The 22,417-nt window shown below is 34.6% G+C and overlaps 1 protein-coding gene across 1 annotated transcript in view; it reads right to left on the bottom strand.

Annotated features, from left to right (window-relative positions):
- HDAC9 (histone deacetylase 9) overlaps window positions 1-22,417 on the bottom strand; it is a 910,451-nt gene that overhangs the window by 111,342 nt on the left and 776,692 nt on the right. The window contains 1 exon segment of the mRNA XM_055314616.1: window positions 17,276-17,394. Coding sequence (XP_055170591.1) covers window positions 17,276-17,394 — 119 coding nt within the window.

Below are 22,417 nucleotides of genomic sequence, written 5' to 3'. Positions count from 1 at the left end.
ATGCTTATTGGTACTAGGCCTGTATTAGAAGTCCCTAGAGAGTAAACTCTTGGAAACTGGTAGAACAAGAAGTTTAAGCTTCTGATCAAATGCAAACCCCAATATTGCACTGTCTAGGCTCACAAGGGAAGAGGCCAAAGAGATCTATATGATGTTATCTGAGGTGAATGTGCTGCCCTTTTATTTTTTAGTTTCAAATTTAAGCATCAATTTGTCATCTTATCAAAAACTTTTCTTCTTTCAAAAAAAAAAGCTTTTCTTCTTTCATAAAGAGATGCACTCTAATTCAGAGAAAATACACACTGACCTAATTAAAATTAGAGTAACTCCCTCTGTGAAATGATCTTTAGGATAGGATTTAGTGATTCTCTTATATGATCATGACCTGGTCACTTTAATCAGCAATAAGAACATTTCTACAGTATCAATTCCAAGCATTTTCTTCTTTTATCATCATTTCTTATCTTCTCAGTTTACTTCCACTACTACCTCAACTGCAATAGTTTTGGGATCTGCAATTATTTGATCCAATCAATTTTTCATTCATACATTTTTTATTTCTCTCCTTTAACTAGATGAAAATTCATAGCACATCAGATAATCTTTTCCTGGCCTCTTTTGCTTTAAATTAATCCTAGTTTATTGTTCAATGTGGCTGGTGAAAATGACACAGTTATGCTGAATTTTCTCATTTTGAAGTGAAGTCCATGAAACTTATGTGGGCCTTTAAGGTTGTTCCAGGCCATCTTCTCCTATTAGATTACCTTTTCTGCTCTCCTTAGCTAATTATGTGTATCTTCTCTTTGGTTTTCAAATCTCCCAAGTTTCCTCCCCATTTTCATTCTCAGTGATATCCTTGGTTCCTATTACACTAAAGAAGTCAATCAGAAGCACACTTCATAAATCTCTTACCACCACATTCACACACCTGCCAGCATCTGGACCCATGCGTTCTGCTTTTCCTCCAGTTACTATGGATAAATTTTCCATGTATCTAAGGTCAAATCTTCCACTAGTGCACTAGATCTCATTCCCTTCATAAATTCAAGGATGTTTCTCCAGAAATGAATTCATTCCTCTTTCTACATCAATATTTCACTGTGCGTGAAATCATTCCCAGCATCATATGCTGTTATTTTACTAATACTGTTTTTTAAAATACTCATTTACTCTCCTCTCCCCACCTATTGTTCCATTTATCGAATCTGTTTAGAGCAAAATTCCTCAAAGATGAATGGTCTATCTGAGTAGTTAATTTCTCTTGTCCAATTCTCTCTTCTAATCAAGCTTTTAATTCATCAAATCCTTTATTGACAAAGTCAGCAGTAGCCTCTGTGTTACTGAATTTAATAGCCAGTTCTTATCTTACTTGCCCCATTGACAACATTCGATACAGCTGATTACACTCTTCTCTTCAAACCACTTGCTTCAGTTGGGTTCCAGGGCACCATGCTCTGCTGGTGAAAATCAACCACTCCTCATGTGGCTCCTCCTCAGTACTCTGATGTCATAATGTTGAAGCAACCCAAGTTTCAGTCTCTAGCTCTTCTTCTCTAGTTATACTTGCCCCCCCCACATGATCCCATCTGGTCTCATGGTTTTAAATACCATCTACATGCTGATAACAATTACATTTATATCTTTAGCTCTGACTTCTCTCCTGAACTGAAAGCATATATATCCGATTGCCTTCTGGATAGCTGCATTCAAATGTCTTAGAAATATTCAAATCTAAACATGTAAAGTGCTGAATACCTGATCATCCTTCCCCATCTCAGTTAACATCAACTCCTTATCTAGTGCACAAAACCAAGAGCTTAGAGTTATCCTTTACTCCCCCCATTCCCAGATCGAATCTGTCAGCAAATCCAGTTCACTTACCTTTAAAATAAATCAAAGTATAACCACTCCTCACCTCTTCCACTTACTTTCTCCCTTGATCATTGGACCTCAGTCATACTGGACCTCCCTTATTTTGAGCAGCTCAAGCAATCTTTGTCTCAGGCCCTTTGCCCTATCTGTTCTCATGCCTAAAACGCTCCTCCTTATAACTGTCTCACAGCTTGCTCCCTCATTACCCTCAAGTCTTCATGCAAATGTCATTTATCAGTAAGGTCATCTCTGATCATCCTTTTAAAAACTGCAAATCATACTTCTTCCAGCACACCTGATCCTTTCCCTACTTTAATCTTATTCAAAGCATATCAAATCTTAATGTACTACATTTTTACTTTCTTTTTTTAAATTTTTTAAAGATTTTATTTATTTATTCATGAGAGAGAGAGAGAGAGAGAGAGAGAGAGGAGAGACACAGGCAGAGGGAGAAGCAGGCTCCACGTAGGGAGCTCTACGTGGGACTCGATCCCGGGTCTCCAGGATCAGGCCCTGGGCTGAAGGTGGCGCTAAACCACTGAGCCACCCGGGCTGCCCACATGTTTACTTTCTTTGTTTCAAACCATTAGAAAATGCTCTTCAAAAGAGCTTTCTGTGATGATGCAAATGCTCTATATCAGCGCTATCCAAGGTAGCAGCTGGCAGCTATGCATGGTTACTGAGCACTAGAAATACACAGTTCAATAAATTTAAATATTACATTTAAACTTATGTAATCACCACATGTGGTCAGTGGGTACTTTTAAACAGCATGGCTTGGGTATATAAGCTGCATTAGAACAGGGAGTTTTGACTTGTTTAGACTGATGTAGCCCCAGGACCTACACCATCATCACGGCCATATTAGGTGCCCATTGTATATTTGTCAAATTAATTAAGCACTTTCTTTTCTTTCTAGTTTCATTTCTCTGATTAAACATTGACCCAGGCCATGGTATTTGATTGATGAAGGGAGCAGAGGCTACATGTTAGCTCCTATTCACCCTGCACCCTTTTGTGCAAAGCACAAATTACAAAGCTACAGATGGTAACCCTAAGTGAGTGACGTGGTTTTGCAGATAGTTACCAGTTAATTACCAGGTGCAGCTTTCTCTTCTTTCTGATAGCACGATTGCTCTCAGTGTGAAAAGGATAAAAACATGGTAGGAGAGCCTCAGGTATGTAAGTGTATGTCTATGTCTGTCGACTGTCACTGCCTTAATGATAAAGTTACTTAGAATTCCTTTTTTTTTCTTCCCCCTTCAATAATTTTGCCTACTTCAAGCCCTATTTAGGTTCTCAACACTCAGCTTCAGAAGAAAAGCCAAATATGAGAAGCATCAAGTAACAGCCTGGGAGAAAAAATAAATAAAAAGGTGGGGCATAAATTTAGGCTCCTTGGGCAGCCCAGGTGGCTCAGCAGTTTAGCACCGCCTTCAGCCCAGGGCATGATCCTGGAGAGCCGGAATCGAGTCCCACGTCGGCTCCCTGCATGGAGCCTGCTTCTCCCTCCCTCTCTCTCTCTCTCTCTCTCTCTCTCTCTCTCTCTCTCTATCATGAATAAATAAATAAAATCTTTTTAAAAAATTTAGGCTCCTTAGGCTCAATAGTAATTATCCTTAAAATAAATATCCTTAAAATAAATATCTCTCTATCAAGAAAGAAGTTTCATCAGTCTTACATGAGGAAGATTTAAGAGCATTGTATGTCTGGGACAAAATCAAATACATCTTCCTGAGCCTTCTAAATTTGCTTCTGTGAAATCAATATCCTTTTCCCACTTTGCTTATCTTTTCATAAAGCATGATGAGAGAATAGGTACACAAGGGCAAGGTATACCACTTTCTGTTTTCACAGGGCAGGGCCCAAGTATTCATGGTGGAGAGTTTTATGTTCTCAATATACAAAATGATCTTCCAGGAAAGAAGGGAAAAGAATGGAAATAGCAGAAAAGAAATGTAGCTATTTCGGCCAAATGAATGAACTTAATAAATTTGGATCCCTATGATGATGATGATGCAAGTCCTGGTCTTTGCTCCTCCTTGTTTCCAAGGTCAATTTCTGATACAAATATAGAAAGAAAAATACATTTTTATTAGCTCTAAAACTAGACTACCTGTAAATTCCAGCTGTAGCCTTTTTATAAATCAGGCCATTTCTTACCTTTTTTATGCTCTAAAATGGGAATTATAGCAATATTTCTTATCTTAAAGTATTGTTATAATGATTATAAAATAAATGTGATGTTCTTACCATAGATTATAAGCATTTATTAAGTGCTTATAGCTTGTTAGTCTAGATAGCAAATTTTAAACCATTCTATTAGTTGTTTCAAATGTTTCATCTTATGTGAGAGGACTAGAGACATCAATTCTTTAAATGGATATTTAGTGTCCGAATGAGGAATAGAACAAAAATCTCCTACTACCTAGTTAATGTACTTTCCAATATACCACTCTAATTCTTACCGTGTCCCTTTATTCTTTTCTATTCTTTTCTTATTATGTGATAGTAGGAATAATCACACCTAAAAAAAAAATTGGAGGTGGAAAGCGTGACTTAGATTGCAAGTAAGAAATTCTTAACATTCCGCTCTTCAAGTTTCTCCAATGTGGCAGTCATCAAACAAATCTGGTGAAAGTGTTCTCCTTGCCACCAGAGGGAACAGATCCATTCACATAGAGACCTGCCAGGCTATCCTAATACCAACGTCCCTGTGCTATGTGGAAGGTGACCTTAGGGCTGCCCTAGATAAATAAATGTGGCCAGTGTAAGGGTTTTTATTTCTAAGTGATAAAACTTCAAAATTTGTGGATGATCTACTTTATTGGAATCAAGAATGGACTGCGACTGACCTTCCTCTTGCCAAATACTCAAGCACCACCTCTGAAGGCAGTCATGCAAACAGCCACAGCAGCAAACACATGGGAAAGAAGAAGAAGCTGGACTCTCCAAAAACCTTGGGCTATTAGTTTGGCCTGGCACTTACTAGTTATTAAGTCTGGTACTCAATGATTTACTCTTAAAATGCCTGCAGTGGTGTCTTTTCCTAATTGCTGATCTCATTTTGCACCCTAGTGCCAAATAGCCCCCCTGAGACTACTGAGTAAAACAACAGGAAAAGTTCCAATAACCATCACAATCCTTAATAAAATGCAGCTCTTAAAGTAGAGGACCTTCCTGGAACCATCCCAAGTAGCCTGACACTCCTCTGTTTTCTTTGGGCATCTCATGTGCCTGTCAGTTACTGAAATTAGCTGCATTTTAAAAATGATTCCCTCTGCTAGCTACTTGGACAATAAGGTAATTTTAGGTATTCTTATGTAGGGACTCTTATTTAGATGATTACCCTAAAACAGGAAGGAAATATTGTACATAAAGATAGTGCTATGGGGAGAAATCTTTGACTAGTAATAACACCTGAGAAAACTGTTTATAGTAGATCCAGAAAACTGCAAATAAATGAATACAGCTGACAACTCTTTTTCAATTTGAGATAAGCAATTCTAAATGAGATGACTGGAATTTATCTAGTACATAAAAGTATGTGCTATGGAACCCAGCTCATATAAACTCACCAAAATATCCTACATTGTGAGAATTAAGGGTTGGCCAAAGAAATTAAATCCGCAATACACTACCTTGAGCTAGTTGGTCCCTCTGGCCTTTTGTCTTTTTATCACTAGCTCTACCTATCCTTTTTCAGGCTGTATGTATTATAGTTCCAGGAAAAGAATAGTAAGCATAGGGGTAATCTGCCATGAATGATCAATGTATTTTGACCTGTGAATTCTGAATCTAGCTCTGACTCATGTGTCTGAAAACAACAGTATCTCCCAATTTGATGGATACAATACCAATGGTATCTCAATATGTTTACAGTGTCAAAATTGGAAAGCACTTTTTCAATTATTTCCATTATCTCATTTGATTCTCATAATAGCCCTACAGTTAGTCAAAAGAATATAATTTGCATTATTTCTGTTTGAGAGACAAGAGTATTAAGACACAGAAAAGTGAGTTGGTAGCAAATAAGACTCAAACTATAGATGAACTAAAAGTCCTCTGTTTTCTTCTTTCTATAACTAGCCCAGGAGTCCTCAAAATTTGATTCCTGGACCAAAAGTATCAGCATCACTTAGGAACTTGGAAATGCAAATTGTAGGCCGTATTCCAGACCTAATGAATCAAATATTCTGGAAGTAGGGCACAGCAAGCCTAACAAGGCCACCAGGTGATACTGACGCCTGCTAATACTACACTGTACACCACCATCATGGCTCTCCCCCTCATTTGAGTACTGTGAGAAAAACTTCCTATAACTGAAAAGTACACTTTAATTCTTTAAAATTTCTTTAATAACTTCATCACAGACACATGCTAATAGACAACTCTCAGTCATGTAGCTGTAGCCCATATGCTTACTGTACTGGTGACATTACTTAACAAATTTTTTGATTAACATATTCTATTTTATACTGACTTGTAAAAATGAATTGCAAACAAATCATTTTAGTTAGAGTGATCATCAAAATAAAAGGTCAAATGGAGATTTCAGGCCAAGCAAAGGCAATTCTTGTGTAAGCTAAAAACAAACTCACATGAAAAGAATCTACTATTTATAATTTGTCCCTGATGGGGCACCTGGGTGGCTCAGTCAGTTAGCGTCTGACTCTTGGTTTAGGCCCAGGCCGTGGTTTCAGGGTCAAGAAAGCAAGTCTCATGTTGGGCTGGGCTCAGTGTGGAGTCTGCTTGAGATTCTCTGCCTTTCCCTCTCCCTCTGCCCCTCTTCTGTGCTCGCTTGCTCTCTGTCTTTCTCTTTCTCAAATAAATAAGTAAAATCTTTTAAATTTTTTTAAAAATTTCTCCCTGATATTTTTTTGTTGTTTTGTATTGTTATTTTAATTTTTTATTTTCTCACAATTCTATTCAATCACTGGAAGCCTAGAGAGGGAATATAAAATGGATATCTAAGCTATCATTTTAGTATGGACTTTGGCTGGTATTTTTAAAACCATTTCAAAGAACGAAATCCTATATTTTGATTAATATATGATGTTATCATATGTAGCACAAAATAATTGCAACCATTTTTTACATACCACTATGAAAAAAAAAAACTGCCAATCCAATAATGAAATGCCATCAAATAAGTAAGAGGCTCTCAATTCAGACATGTTAAAATATGAAAAACTACATCTTAGTATCAATGAAATACAGTCCACATTTTCCTGTACAGTTGTGACTGGCATCCTCTTTCAGGGCAAACTCTGCTTATGTATTTTCTTTTCAAAAGCAATGCTGATCTGGACCCAGTTATGGTACAGTTACAGTAATTTTGTTCTTCAAAGTTAAGTAGTAGTCATCTTAGCCTAAGGATTGTTTCATGACATCAGTAAGCACTACAGATGGAAAATATTCTTCTACAATTTGGTATCTGAGTTGTCATGTGGTGTAAGGAAACAGGCAATTGAGTGAGAAAATGAAGGCAGGATAATAGTAAGACATGAAGCACTCATTGAATAAATCTTTTGGCTGTCATTTCAAAATAAAATCATTCCCAAAACTGATTTGTTATTCTTTTTAATATGCTGACATTTCCCCCTCTTAATTAGCTATGTTGCCTCTTTATGTGGACTGTTATAAGGAAATGTGTTGCATAAGACATTTATGAATATAAATCTCCTGTAAATCCACTTCCCCCTCTTTGCACCTTGTGCTTGCTTATGAGTACAACAAAGAGAGTGGTATGTGGGAATTTTGAGCCAAAGACTAAGTCCTTGACTTATTCTTATGCAGAATGTTCCATGAAAAATAGCAAATATTATCTACAAGCTGGTAAGCTCCCATATATTTGAAAAGCTCTGCTTATGTTTTTGACTAGGAAAATTTTATACAAATAAAAAATTCCTTGGTGGGAAAATTTCCTTTTATTTTCTCAATTCAGAATATACTTCTTTTTTTAATTTTTATTTATTTATGATAGTCACACACAGAGAGAGAGAGAGAGGGGCAGAGACATAGGCAGAGGGAGAAGCAGGCTCCATGCACCGGAAGCCCGATGTGGGATTCGATCCCGGGTCTCCAAGATCGCGCCCTGGGCCAAAGGCAGGCGCTAAACTGCTGTGCCACCCGGGGATCCCCAGAATATACTTCTAAGGCAATTAAAAACCCTACTCATTTTTGGAGATTTCTTTTTTTAAAAGATTTATTTATTTATTTATTTATTTATTTATTTATTTATTTATGAGAGACAGAGAGAGAGAGGCAGAGATATAGGCAGAGGGAAGCATGCTGTCTATGGGCCTGCTGAGCCATCTGAGCCAAAGGCAGATGCTCAACCACTGAGCCACTCACCCAGGTGCCCCATTTTAGGGGATATTTTTAATAACTCGTTGAGTAAAGTAGAAGGTATGTTAAGATAGAAGTTAAAAGACAGGAGATCAAGTTGTGGTTTTGTTATTTTTCAGTTCTGTGCCTTTGAGTGAGCCACTTAATTTTTCTGTCACTTTTTAAAAAAATTTAGAAAGATAAATGACTGCTAAACTGTCTTTAGTGATTTCAGGGTAATAAGAAGAACAAAGAATACAATAATACAAAAATACAAAAAAAGGATGTTATATATATGTGTGTGTGTGTATTTATATATATATATATATATATATATATATATGATCCTATTGAATTATAAAAACAAAATGAGATAATGCAGCGAATTAGTGAGCATAGTGCCTACCACAAAATAAAAACTCAAAGATTGCCAGCAGGTATTACTCTCTCATCTATTAACAATAATACTGCTAAGACAAAATTAATGCCCTTTTCCAGGCAAGACAACAATCTTCAAGAGATTGAGTGACATTCCTGTGGTTATTTTAAGGGCCCAGCCCAGGATTATGATTCATCTACTGGATGATCAGATTGTGCTTTCAACTTCAGGGCCATAGTGCCCTCCACAGTCACTAATAGGATAGCCAATTGGGTTAGCTTTGAGTAGAAAATCATCTTTTCAACTTAAGTTTCATTTCCAAAGTATTACTTGAAAACATCTGAGAATAATATTTTATTTATCTATTGCATGACTTCTAGTCCATTTTTCCCTTAAAGTTCAGATTAGCTTTGAAGAGTATTAACACACAACAATATCTCTGCAAATTTTAACTGGAAAGGAAAGGGTATGATATACAAAGTATGAAAAGATAAAGAGAAAAGCAAGGTCAGTTGTTTGGGTGTATATGTTTGTGAAAGATAAGGGATATAGACAATGTTTGAGAAATAGTTATGGAAGGTAGAAAGAATTCTTTCCTTCTTTAGCTATCTCCCTCCATGTTTATAAGTGCTATAAACTGTCATATAGTTTTTTCTTTAAGTAATCTCTATGTCCAAGATAGGGCTCAAACTTATGACCTTGAGATCAAGAATCACATGTTCTACTGACTGAGCCCGCCAGGTGCCTCCAAGTGCTACATACTGAAAAAGAAACAAAAGTCCAACCTGACTAAAAAGTCAGTGTCTGATAAAAGGAGATTTATGAAAAGACATTCACTTCAACATTGTTTATAACAGTGAAAACCTAGAAACATCTTGAAGATCCAGTAATGCGAGAATAGACAAAAATATATGATGGCACGTGTCCATAATGGCTTAATACACAGAAATTAAAAGGATATACAAATATTCATAGGTGTATGTCAAAACAACTTTAAAGGCAAAAAAAATAGCAAGCTCCATAAACTATATGGACAGAATGATAATGCTTTATCATTACCATTGCTATATATGGTAAATTTAAAACCATACTCACTAAAATATTGTTGTAGTGTGTGTGTGTGTGTGTGTGTGTGTGTGTGTGTACTAGAAAGAACACAAATTATAACAGTGGTTAGGGGAAAAGGGGAATAGGACTTAGGGGCAGTAATTAACGTGGAGCTCACATTCTTCTGCAAGTTTTATTTCTTTTACAAACAAAAGAGTTGGAACAAATATGGTAAAAATATTTAACTGTTGCCAATTCTAAATGGTAGAACTAATGAATTTGTTATATAATTCTTTTTATTACTCTTCAACTTTTAAATCACCCAAACATTTTTAAAAATTTGAAAATAAGTGTATAATTTTAAACAAAATTTCTGAATTCTCATAGTCATTATTCTCTCTAAAAGGAAGACATATTAATATACAAATTATTGATGTGAAGCTTAGTAATTATTTATAATGTCTGTTTGACTTCCAGGTATAAAACATGGAGATCTTGAGACATATATGAAGTTTGTTTTACATATAAGAAATCTTTGGAAAAGCAGAACACACAATATTTTTTCAGAGTTTGCTTCAGAGATGAACTATGTTTATAGTTTACACCAGGAATAATGTGAGAAGCAAATTAGCAATAACAAACAAACAAACAATCTATACTTTGCCTCAAGTACAGATTATATGTGTGTATGTGTGTGCTTGTGGGTGTATATTAGAGCCTATGGCTCCCTTCTTGAATATTTTTAAATAAATAAAATAAAATACAGAGTAACAAAGGAAACTACTATTTTGAAAATAACTACCAAAATATGAGAGAAAGTCATGGTATAATATATTTAATTCTATATTAAGGCATCAAATAACTAATTAAACACCAGGTCAGACATACAGTATCACTTGAAAGTAATGATGAGAGTAATTAATCATTGGAACTATCTACACAACGATAAAGTGATATGAAAATAGCTATCATTTCTATTGGTGATAAAGTTGCCAACTTTATTCATATTGTTATGGTTTGTTGCTTACATTTAAAATGAAAAGAAATAGTTTCTAAATTCATACAGCTAACAAGGAGCAAGTAAAGGGGCAAGTAATTCTTTTACTAAAATATAATACTGTAATTTTTTTTAATCCAAGCTCATAAGCCCGATGAATTCTATCCGTAGACTCCTGGGAGGTCTGTGGACCCAAATTTAAGAACTTCAGAGATAGAAATATGCCTACCATCCTTTCATCTACCGCTGCTACCAAACAGCTCCTTAATTCTGCTGCAGGTTGTAAAATTAGATAGATAATCAAGTACACTAATTATATATGTAGACAACTATGCAGAATCTCAGTAAGGAGAAGGTGGGTCTATAAATTTATAAATGGGCTTTCTGCATCTATTTTTGAATTTCAGAAGCAATGTTTATTTTCTTATTTTCAAGTGTATTTCAGATAGTTCAATTGCTAAAAAATGAATCACTGGATAACTTGTCTGGATCAGTGTATTAATAGTGTAACAATACAAGTACACCTCAATATACCAAAAAAACTGCACAGCTTTTAGGCAGGTAGAGCCTGAGTTATCCTCATTACAAAAGAATGTATTTTATTTTAAAAGCTTTGTCATTTATTCCAATTATCCCTAGATTTATTTCAATAAAGGAGTGGATATGAAAATAAGATGTAGGCACTTCTCTTACTACCCTGACTTTTAATTGAATGGATCATCCACTACTATTTACCTAGAATTTTGCACAACTTCCTAGGACTTCTGACTATCCTCCTTCCATTTTGTTCAAATAAGAGTCTCAAACATTTTCCAACAAGTTACATTCGTGTTGTATATTTTTGTGTTCAAAGACATCATCTAAATGCCCAGATCTTCATTGAATGTTTAGAATTGTTGAAATGACAGCAACAATAAAATTTAAAACTATTAACTCACAATGCCTAATCACTTATTCCTTATGTTGCAGGTATAACTTTTATTTCTCTACTCTCTCACATTTTTTTTTCTTATTAGGAAACTAATTTTATTGCAAAATTAGTGAGGGACAAAGTTGAGACTTGAACACAGGTCTTCTGACATCAAAATGAGCTATTCTGTACTCTTATTAAGTTTCTCAGCTTTTTTTTTTTAATTTTTTTTATTTATTTATTTATGATAGTCACACAGAGAGAGAAAGAGAGAGGCAGAGACATAGGCAGAGGGAGAAGCAGGCTCCATGCACCGGGAGCCTGACATGGGACTCGATCCCGGGTCTCCAGGATCGCGCCCTGGGCCAAAGACAGGCGCTAAACCGCTGCGCCACCCAGGGATCCCAAGTTTCTCAGCTTTATTACAAGTTTATTATTTAAAAGAGTCACTCTCCTACTGTCCTGCTTTTCTGAACAGAAATGAAAGGAGTTGTTTTACCATCTTAGATTCTAATAGGTATTAACAGCAGGAACTCAGTGCTTTTGTCCAAGGCCCATTGCTACAAGGAAACCCATGACTTCACCCTTTAATATTATATTCTTTTTAATACTATTTCTATTAAAGGAAAATGTTGCACAAGTTACCATTGTCAGAAATACAGGTTTGTGTTAATTAAAATATTATTTGACATATGAATACGTTGTCTATCTCAGCCTTACAAAAAAAATCATGAAATCCAATTTAAGTAGCATCGAATATATTGGAAGAAAGATTCTGTCTTGTTTAAAAGACAATAGGTTCATTTAGTTTTATTCATTTTTTAAAAAAAGAATTTATTTAGAAAATGTGCCAAGGAGCAGCCCAGGTGGCTCAGTGATTTAGCACCGCCTTCCGCCCAGGGCATGATCCCAGGGACCCGGATCGAGTCCATGTCGGGCTCCCTGCATGGAGCCTGCTTCTCCCTCTGCATGTGTCTCTGCTTCTCTCATTCTCTCTCTCTCTCTCTCTCTCTCTCTGTCTCTGTCTCATGAATAAATAAATAAAATCTTAAAAAGAAAGGAAGAAAATGTGCCAGGAAGTAGGTCAGCTTCTGAGGACATAGCACAGAAATGTATAATAGAGGTTAGTCTGATGGCAGCTGGATGGGAGGTACTTTGGGTAATCAACTGTGCACAATATTCTCCCAGTTTCCACTCTAATCTAGAAGAACTGAAGCAGTTCAAGTTTAAGATTGATCCTTCATGAAATGGCATTTGGTAAATGTCTTCCAGACACTCCTTTTCTCCATGCCTGTTTGTTATGGCCTGAAATTCTATCATGAAGAAGACAAAGCACTGATTCCATAATTACAGATGAATAAATAAAAGATACAACTTCCAAAAGGAACTATCCTATTACCTGAAATACACTTACTTTTAAAAAGTATATACTCAGGTAATAAATAAAAGTAAATGTGGTCAAGTTCTTTCTAGAGGAGAAAATTAGAGAAAGCAGGTAACCATGGACATACTAAGAATCAGCAGTGAGAGAACAAGAAAAAAGTTACATTTGTATTGTATATTTTGTGTTCAAAGATAGCATCTAAATGCCCAGATCTTCACTGAGTGTTTAGAATCAACATTCAGCTTCACCAAAATGTAATTAATTCTGGCTCAGTCTGCCTTCAACTCTGTGGACAAATAAAATGTGCAGACAGAGGACATTTTGTGCCATATACTCTGTATACCAATGGGGATGAGGTACATCCATCCATCATAAGTTGATGAAGTAGACCAACATATCCTCATATGTTTAACAAGTTTATTTGTTGGCACTTATTTGTTGACTGGTTTAACACTCAACTTCTAAGAGACTTATTTTTGGAGGACTGACTAATCAAGGAAATTTTGTACTTCCTCAGGAAAAACTCAAAGTTAAGTACAAATTCATTTATACAGGTATTTGCCTCATAGCAGTGCTCTCTCACTGTCAGGCAGACATTCACAGTGGGATATAGGAATAAGGGGATCACTAAAAAGGATAAGACATTTTATCAAAAAGAAGATGGTAATTCAAGACTAAGATATGTTATTTGATTTTTTCCCCAACAAATAGTTGTTCTTTATTTGCCAAAATAACATTTATTTATTTGCCGAGGGAAGCAATTCCTATCTCAAGGACTACGAAAACAATCTATGTTTGAAAAAGGAACGTAAGTTTTTATCAGACATGGCTATCATCTTACAATGACTTTTGAATTATTCCAAAGAAAGGAAAATTATTATTCACACAATAAAAGAAACTTGCACATAGTTCACTATATGAAGACAATGAGAGTAGAGAACATACAAATGTGTTAAAAAGGAAGAAAACATATATTTTGTTGTACCTTAATTTGAACTGAAGAAACATTTTTTAAATGTTGACAACACTGCAATTGACAACATTGCAGGTGGTACTGCAATATGGTCAAGCAATTTTGTTTAATTTTATTGTTGGAACATGACACTTAATTGTCATGCCAACCTTCTTATGCTATAACCTGAAGATATTTAGATCTGAATGAGAGTATTTTAAAAAGATATAATGATAACTTCATGGTAAAGTTTGATGTAATGTTTAGGGTAGAACACAAAGGTACTTATTCCTTTCAGTGTGGGCCTTAATCTTGGTGTTTAATTGAAAAGCAGGATAGATTTTAAAAAACGAATCCAGATAATTTATTTAAAACTGCAGCACAAATATGAACATTTTTATTATAGACAATATTCAATACATAAAGAAATAAAAAGAGAAGAAAGCAAAGAAAAATAGTACTAGCCAAGAATCAACTTTAATTAAAATCACCTCTATGTTTGCACTGAAATTTTTGTCATAGCATCAATCAATTCTTTAAAAAATCATATAACTAATTTGATATCTAATAAAAATGAAAATGAATACACTAGCTTGTTTTGACTTAATTTATCTTTTACTTTCAGGGCTATTAAACAAAATTATTTTAAAAGATTTATTCAATGTGCTAAGACAGTAAAATTTTGACATCTCTGACACAATAGTATCTTCAAAATCACTCTAAAATCCTTGGAAATTCTACTTGGAGCAGGGGTGACTTTAGGTGGAATGGGAAAACATTAGGTTATGAATTTGTTTCTGTAATTTCCACCTAATTTTTACTATATGTTTAGCCCATTTCTAGCCTCATTTCGGGACTCCTCTCAAATGGAGGACGACTTCTGGCATAGGACAATTAAAGCCCAATATTAATCTCCTGTTGAGAACTTTCAGACCAAAGCAACATAAATGCATCTGCCAGGTGATTAGAAAAAGAGCAAAGAGACCAGAGGTGAGCTATTTGAGGAATAACTATACAGCTGTCCTAACAGGTGTATATACAGGTGTTCCTAACCTCTACCCAGTTATGGCAGCATCTCTAGAAAATATAACTGGCAAACTCGGGCCTGCATGAGATGATGTATACAAACAGTTGCCCAGATATGATGCTCTTTGGTTTTTCATTTAAGTATAATGGGACTAGTGTCTATCATAGACTGTGCTTGGGGAGTTAAGGGTCTAGGGCACCAAAATGGCCTCTGCAGTATACTGCATCCAAATACTCTATTCTCAAGCATTTTATGAAACGTTTTTCTCTTTAGTGGAAAAAAATCCAGTGAAATCTCATACCATTTTATCTAAATACAAATTCAGACTAAGCACTTTTATCTTAACCCCAATTATTTCAGATGGTAAAATAAATTCGTTTTCTCATCTGTGCAATATATGAATTGTTTTGGGTAGTCTCTACTATAATCTCTTGAGTTCTAAGATTTCCTTTCTTCATCATATATCTTTTCCTATTAAAACTGTAAGTACTCAAAAGAGGGCCAATTATTAAATATGTTAAAATTTATGTCTGTCTATTTTTCTTAGAAAAATGGACAGACATAAAAACAAGTCACCTTGTAAGGAAACATGTTGTTGAGTAGAAAAGACACAAGAAGGGAAAACAGATAAGGAGGAGTGAGGGGTTGGAGGGGTTATAGACAAACTTATTCTGGCATAAGAAGCAATGAAGAACTGCCCCCAAAATGGATAAAGAAAGACAACATAATAAAGTCTTGGTGCATTGTATTGAAGCTGAAGAGTAGAAATAATGTTTTTTAGGTCTATGACTAAAAGAAACCATGCTACTACTACTTTCTAGTCTGCCTTCCAAGATGATATTCGATATTTGAACTCCACTGGCAAAAAATGAATAAACAAGCAAACAAAAAGAATAGTTCCTTCCAGCTAGTTCTGAGAAATGGACTCATTACAACTTGCTCCCTTGGCAGGAAGAAAGACCCAAATGCAGACATTTCTCCTTCCCGAGGGAGATTCTTATATTTAATGGCAAGAAATACCTTTTCTAGATTTCTGTCTTTGCTCCATGTGTTTTCTATTGTTTAGGTTTATCTCAACTTGGAGTACAAGGTTTTTTTTTTTTTTTTTTTTTAGACTAAACTCCTCACCAGTCTTGATGCTAATGAGGTTTATCTGCAGTGGAAAGATTTACTTCCATTTGAGTTGAATTCCATGAAGAATGAAAAGGGATCATAAAGATATCTGATAAAACCAAACACCTCTCTACTTCATTTTACCAAACTTGTGAATTACTATGTGTTGTTTGTGTTTGTGGAGTTGCCTCTTTCAATGTGTTTTCAATAGACAACAAGGCACCAAAAACCCTGGGTAAATAATAGATGTTAAAAATAGTTTCTACCTAACAATGTTACTGGAACAATTAGAGTGCAGAAAACTCTCTCACAAGAGAAGCCAACTAAAAACAAAGGTTGGCATGATGCTGGTTCTTTAGTTCTTTTCAAATTAATAAAACACACTTGCTCTAAACTCATCTCTCTCACTTAAAACTATTTGGGGTTGTTTTGATTTGTTTTCAACCCCACTAAAATATACAATAGTGGATCTTTGTCTTCTTTGTGCAATTCTGCTTTTTTCCTTCTTCTTTTTAATATGTATATTAATATTAATATATATATATATATATATATACACACACACACAGAGTGCCAGCACAATTTGTATGCATGGACTATACATATGCCTTATATTCACACTCAGCTTGGGAATTATTCTTAAAGAAAGCCTCTTTCTAGTCACATTATTCAAATGCGGTATAACACAAAATTCATTTGTTCATTGGTGTCTAGTTACTAAGGAGTACAGCCAAAAAGTTAATCTTTGCAACACAACAGAAGACCAGTAGAGAACCTGAGCATTGTCTGTAGGCAGGTACAGAGCCTCTGAGAAAGAGGAACTACACTTTTGTATTCAAACCTAGAAGACCATAGTATTATTAAGAAACAGCTATTTTTACCACACGTACAATGGAAGAAAAACAGTGACTTCCATTCTCTTTTCAAAAAGCCAAGAAGCTTTTCTAGACTCATGACCTCTGAAGTCATTTAATGTATTTTAAATAGAAGTCCTATCACTTCTGCTTTTAAATAGCAAAACAGGACTCCTGAAAAACATAAAGGTTCTGAAATGCCCCATCAAGTCTACCAAAGGAAACAATTTAACTTTTTTTTTCTTAAGGGCAAACATCCACAGAGAAATGAATCTGACAAAGCAATAAACATGATCTGAATTATTTTTAAAAATCTTACCTAAGTTTACTAGACACATGTGCTATCTATTTTAAAGACCTAAAAGATGTTATGTCTTAGCATTTCATAAATTCCTAAACGATATACTCACATTTTGCTGTCACTTTGTACCCCCCCAGAGGAGGAGCATGGCCTTCTAATGCATCAAATCCAGCGGAAACTAGGACCATGTCTGGATCAAACTCTTTGGCCACAGGCGTCACTACAGTCCTGCACAGTAAAAAGGCAACCAGTTACACAAGGGAATGGTGAATACCTTTAAAAATTGTGCAATGAAAATGACTTGGCACACCCTCAAGAACTTCCCAAGAATAAAGAAAAGGGGAAAAGAAAACACTAGTTGAATGGATCAAAAACTTATCATTTCCTTAATAGTGAATCACTGTTATTTTAGCATCCCAATTCAGTCTTTTTTCTTTCATCTTTTTTCCCCTCTAAATTAAAAAAAAAAAAAAGTTTTGCAGGTACATTTCTAAAGCCCATCATATTGCATGCACATCTGTGGCTGTTTTATCCCCCTGCCTATAAAAAAGTGCTTCTTCCAAGGGAGTGACTAATGTTTTACAGAGAAAAGTTGAAGCTTTACTGAAAACCCGGCTTGCTCCAGTTAGTGAGAATTTGGTGTAAATTTGAACTATAAATTTCTTTTGAGAAAAAGTTGCTTTTCCAACTTAAAAAAAAACATTTTTAAATATTTGTCATGGTAGGGGGTAACTCTTGCAAAGGAAAAACACAAAATTCCTTTAATAGAATCCAGACTATAATGTTAAGCAAGTCCAAGGTCAGAGACACCAGGAATGTGGCAGCCTCATCCATGACAGCAATCCCTGCTGGCCCCACTCAGACACTTCAGCACATACCTCTTCAGCCTTCTCAGGCCACCTTAACTTTTCTTCAGTGCTGAATTTGAAAGAAAATGACTAATAGATGCTACTGTGCTTTATAAAATAAAATTAAAAAACTAATGTAGGCTTCAAGACTAATGTGCCATTATCAAAACTCAAACTTCCAAAGACTTTACTAAGATGGGGAAACTGTACGCAGTAGCAAATTTAAAAAGTGGTAAGGTTTCTGTTGTGCATTTAAGAGAAATAACTGATCTAAACTTTAAAATTGCTATCCTTAGTGACAAAATTGAGTTCTTTTCATTTTTTTATGTTTACAAATTTCTCATATTTTAAAACTGATGACATATTAGTTTTACACTTAAAAATTTAAATAAGAAGTTATTGAAGTTATAAAATAAAAAATACTTATTTGAAATTCATAAATGAATGAAATGTTTTTCATAACTCCACTACTATTATAAAAGTTCAATACTTCAAACTCATAAACATACATGTAAGTGCCTTCCATGGTAGTCTTTCTAACACTTGAAAAGCTACTCACATCTGAATTAGCTCACCAGTGAAACTATGTGTAACCTAATTTTGTTTACTATGTAGTTTCATTATTTTATTCTTCAATAAAATTAAGAATATCGAATACATCTACATTATCAGAAGAGATATCTTCAATCCTTTTCTGTCCCAATAATACCAACACTTACATCATAATTTTCATAAAAGTGCTACATATTACCAATTCACTACTTTTCATATGAGTGAAATACCATGTGTGTATATTTGGGATATTAGATACTGGAATAAATTGTCTCAAAGAATCAAGCCTGCTTCATCAAGGTGCTTCATCTATTTAGTATGATCAATCCTATCTATTCCCTTAGCAAACAAATAAAACTCTTAGGAAAATATGGAGGTAGATGATTGAACAAAGTTGTCATCCAATCACATGCATTATAGTGACCAATTTTCCATCTCCCTTCCCTCTCTTTGGATAGTTTCTCCCCCTCCTCATCTTTTCTCCATCATCAATCTACACTTGTAAGATTGATTGAAGGGTAAACATACTTCAAAGCACAGCTCACTATCTTCTCCATAAGGGCTTCTCTCTACATATGGGTATTAAACATGTATGTATATATTTTTGAAGGACAAAGACAGTAAAGGAGACAAGGATTGCCAGTTTGAAAATATGACAAATATGAAGACAATCTACACAGGGGAAAACTTAAACATAACTGTGTTTGCAGGAGGAAGCTACAAAAAGCAAGTTGACTTTTCTCTTTCCTGGAGAAACAAACCAACCAAGGAGGAAATACCTAGAGAGACTGACACTTGTGAGTCACACAGATCAATAGTCAGGTTTTTTCCTCAGTCTTTCCACAGTGAATGCATCACTCCAAAAGCCCCACTCAACATACAGAGCTCCCACTTATCTTTTCAGTGCGCTTTCCTTAAATAGGGACTATTTGATGAAAATTTCTAGCATAAAAGATAACTAACATACAAACAAACAAAAGAAAGAGAACTCAGAAAACCAGAGAAAATTCAGGGAAGCCATTACAATTACCAAAATTAGGATTATCCTCAGAGACATAAAATAGTACATCTACAAAAGGAAAAGTGGGTGCTATTGAAGAAAAACAATAAACAAAACATACCACAGAATGTTTAAAAGATGAAGCTGAAAAGTTCTCTCATCAACACAAAACAGATACATGCAAAGTTGACATTATTAGATGAGACAATTAAAGAACCCATAAAGGAAGTCAACATATGAAGAAAAGTCTAAGGGAATTTTTTTCTCTTTTTTCACAATCTCATTGAGAAATAATTGACATAGAGCATTGTATTATTTTAAAGTGTCTAGCATAATGGTTTAACTGATAAGTATTTTTTTAACTGATAAGTATTGTGAAGTGATTACCATGATAGGTTCAGCCAAAAGCCTTTTCATCTAGATAAAATAGAAATAAAAAATAATTCTCTTCATGATAAAAATTCTTAGGATTAACTTTTATAATAATTTCCAACATATCATACAGCAGTATTAGCTACAGTCATCATGTTATACAATCTATTCCTAATACTTATTTATCTTCTATTAGCTTCTATCTTTGACCACCTTCCTCCAATTACTCTCACCCTCACTATCTGACTCAGATAACCCCAAGTTTGATCTCTTTTTCTGAGGTTTTCTTTTTTTTAGTTGTTTTTTTAATATTCCACATATAAGTGATATCATACAGTATTTGTCTTTCTCTATTTGACTTATGTCATCTTCAAGGTCCATCCATGTTGTTGTAAATGGTAGGATTTCCTCTTTTTATGGCCAAATAATTTTCCATTGTATATATATACCACAGTTTCTTTATCCATTCATCCACAATGGATGCTGGGTAGTTTCCATGTCTTGGCTACAATAAATAATGCTTCTATGAATACAAGGGTGCAGATTCTTTTCCAGTTACTATTTTCATTTCCTTAGGATATATTCTCAGAAGTGGAAATCGTAGATCATAGGATAGTTCTCTAATTTTTTGAGGATTCACCATACTGTTTTCCATTGTGGCTGCACCAATATACAACTCCACCAAAAGTACTCAAGGTTTCCATTTTCTCCACACCCATGCTAACATTTGTCATCTTTTATCCTTTTTATGATGGCCAGCTAACAGACCTCAGGTGATATCTCCATGTGGTATTAATCTGCATTTCCCTAATGATTAGTGATATTGAGCATCATTTCATGTACCTGTTGGTCTTATGTATATCTTCTCTAGAAAATGTCTATTCAGGTCCTTTGGGATCATTTTTAAAAATCGAGTTGTGTTTTTTTCCATTGAGTTGTATGAGTTCTTTATATATTTTGGATATTAACCTCTTATCAGTTACATGATTTGAAAATATATTTTTCCCATTCCATAGGTTGTTTTTTCATTTTGTTGATGGTTTCTTTTGATGTGCAAAATATTTTTATTAGCATGATGTAGTCATACTTATTTACTTTTTATTTTGTTGCTTGCACTTTAGGTATCATCTCTAAGTAAGACTTATGAGGGCTCATGTTAAGAAGCTTTATTCCTATGTTTTTCTCAGAGGGATTCAGGGCTTTAGAATTTACATTTGAGTCTTTAATCCAGTTCAAGTTAATTTTTGTGACCAGCATAAGACATGGGTTCAATTTCATTCTTTTATATGTGAATATCCAATTATCACAGCACCATTTATTTATTGTCACTCATGAGAGGCACACAGAGAGGGACATAGGTAGAGGCACCATGCAGGAAGCCTGACATGAGACTTGGTCTGGGGACTCTGGGATCAAAGGTAGACGCTCAATTGCTGAGCCACTCAGGGGTCCCTTCACTCAGTATTCTTGGCTCTCTTCTCAAATATTAGTTGATTTACATGCTTGGGTTTATTTCTGGGTTCTGCATTCTGTCCATTGCCTTATTTTTCTGTTTTTTTTTTGTTCCAGTACCATACTGTATTGAAGATAGCTTTATAGTATAGCTTGAAATCAGGAAGTGTGATGTTTCCTACTTTGTTCTTTCTCAGGATTTCTTTGACTGTTTGGGGTCTTTTGTGGCTCTATATGTACTTTAGAAGTGTTTTTTTCTATCTATAAAAAATGCCATTGGAAACTTGATAGGGATTTCACTGAATCTATACATGATATCTTATTATTTTTGATACTACTATAAATGGGATTTATTTATTTTTTATAAAATTCATTGTCAGTGTATAGAACATGCTACTGATTTTTGTATGTTAATTTTGTATCCTGCAACTTTACTGAATTAACTGATTAGATCTAATGGTTTTTGGTTAAGTCTTTCAGATTTTCTATATATAAAAGCGTGTCATAGAATTTTTGGTTAAGTCTTTCAGAATTTTTCTATATATAAAAGCAATAGAATTTTTCTTCTTCCTTTTCAATTTTGATACTTTATTTCTTTTTTGCCTGATGTCTCCAGGTAGAACTTCTTGTACTATCTTGAATAAGAGTGATGGAAGTAGGCACTCTTGTCTTGTTCCTGATCTTAGAACTTAGCTTAGAAAAGCTTTCAACATCTCAACAGTGCATATAATGAAGTTGTGGGCTTGTCATATGCGGACTTCATTATATTGAGATATATTCCTTCTTTGCCTGATTTATTCAGTTTTATCATGAATGAATGATGAATTTTGATAAATGATTTTTCTGTAGTTAGTTAGGTGATCATATGATTCCTTTATTTCATTCTATTAATGTGATGTATCACATTGATGGATTTATGTATGTTGAACCATCCCTGTATTCTAGGTATAAATCCCACTTGATCCTTTTTCATGTGTTGTAAATTCAGTTTGCTAGTATTTTATTGAACATTTTTGTATCAATATTA

This window comes from Nyctereutes procyonoides, unplaced genomic scaffold (genome assembly GCF_905146905.1).
Source record: "Nyctereutes procyonoides isolate TBG_1078 unplaced genomic scaffold, NYPRO_anot_genome, whole genome shotgun sequence".
In the NCBI taxonomy this organism is placed as follows: Eukaryota; Metazoa; Chordata; class Mammalia; order Carnivora; family Canidae; genus Nyctereutes; species Nyctereutes procyonoides.
This window is presented reverse-complemented; position numbering and strand designations above follow the sequence as displayed.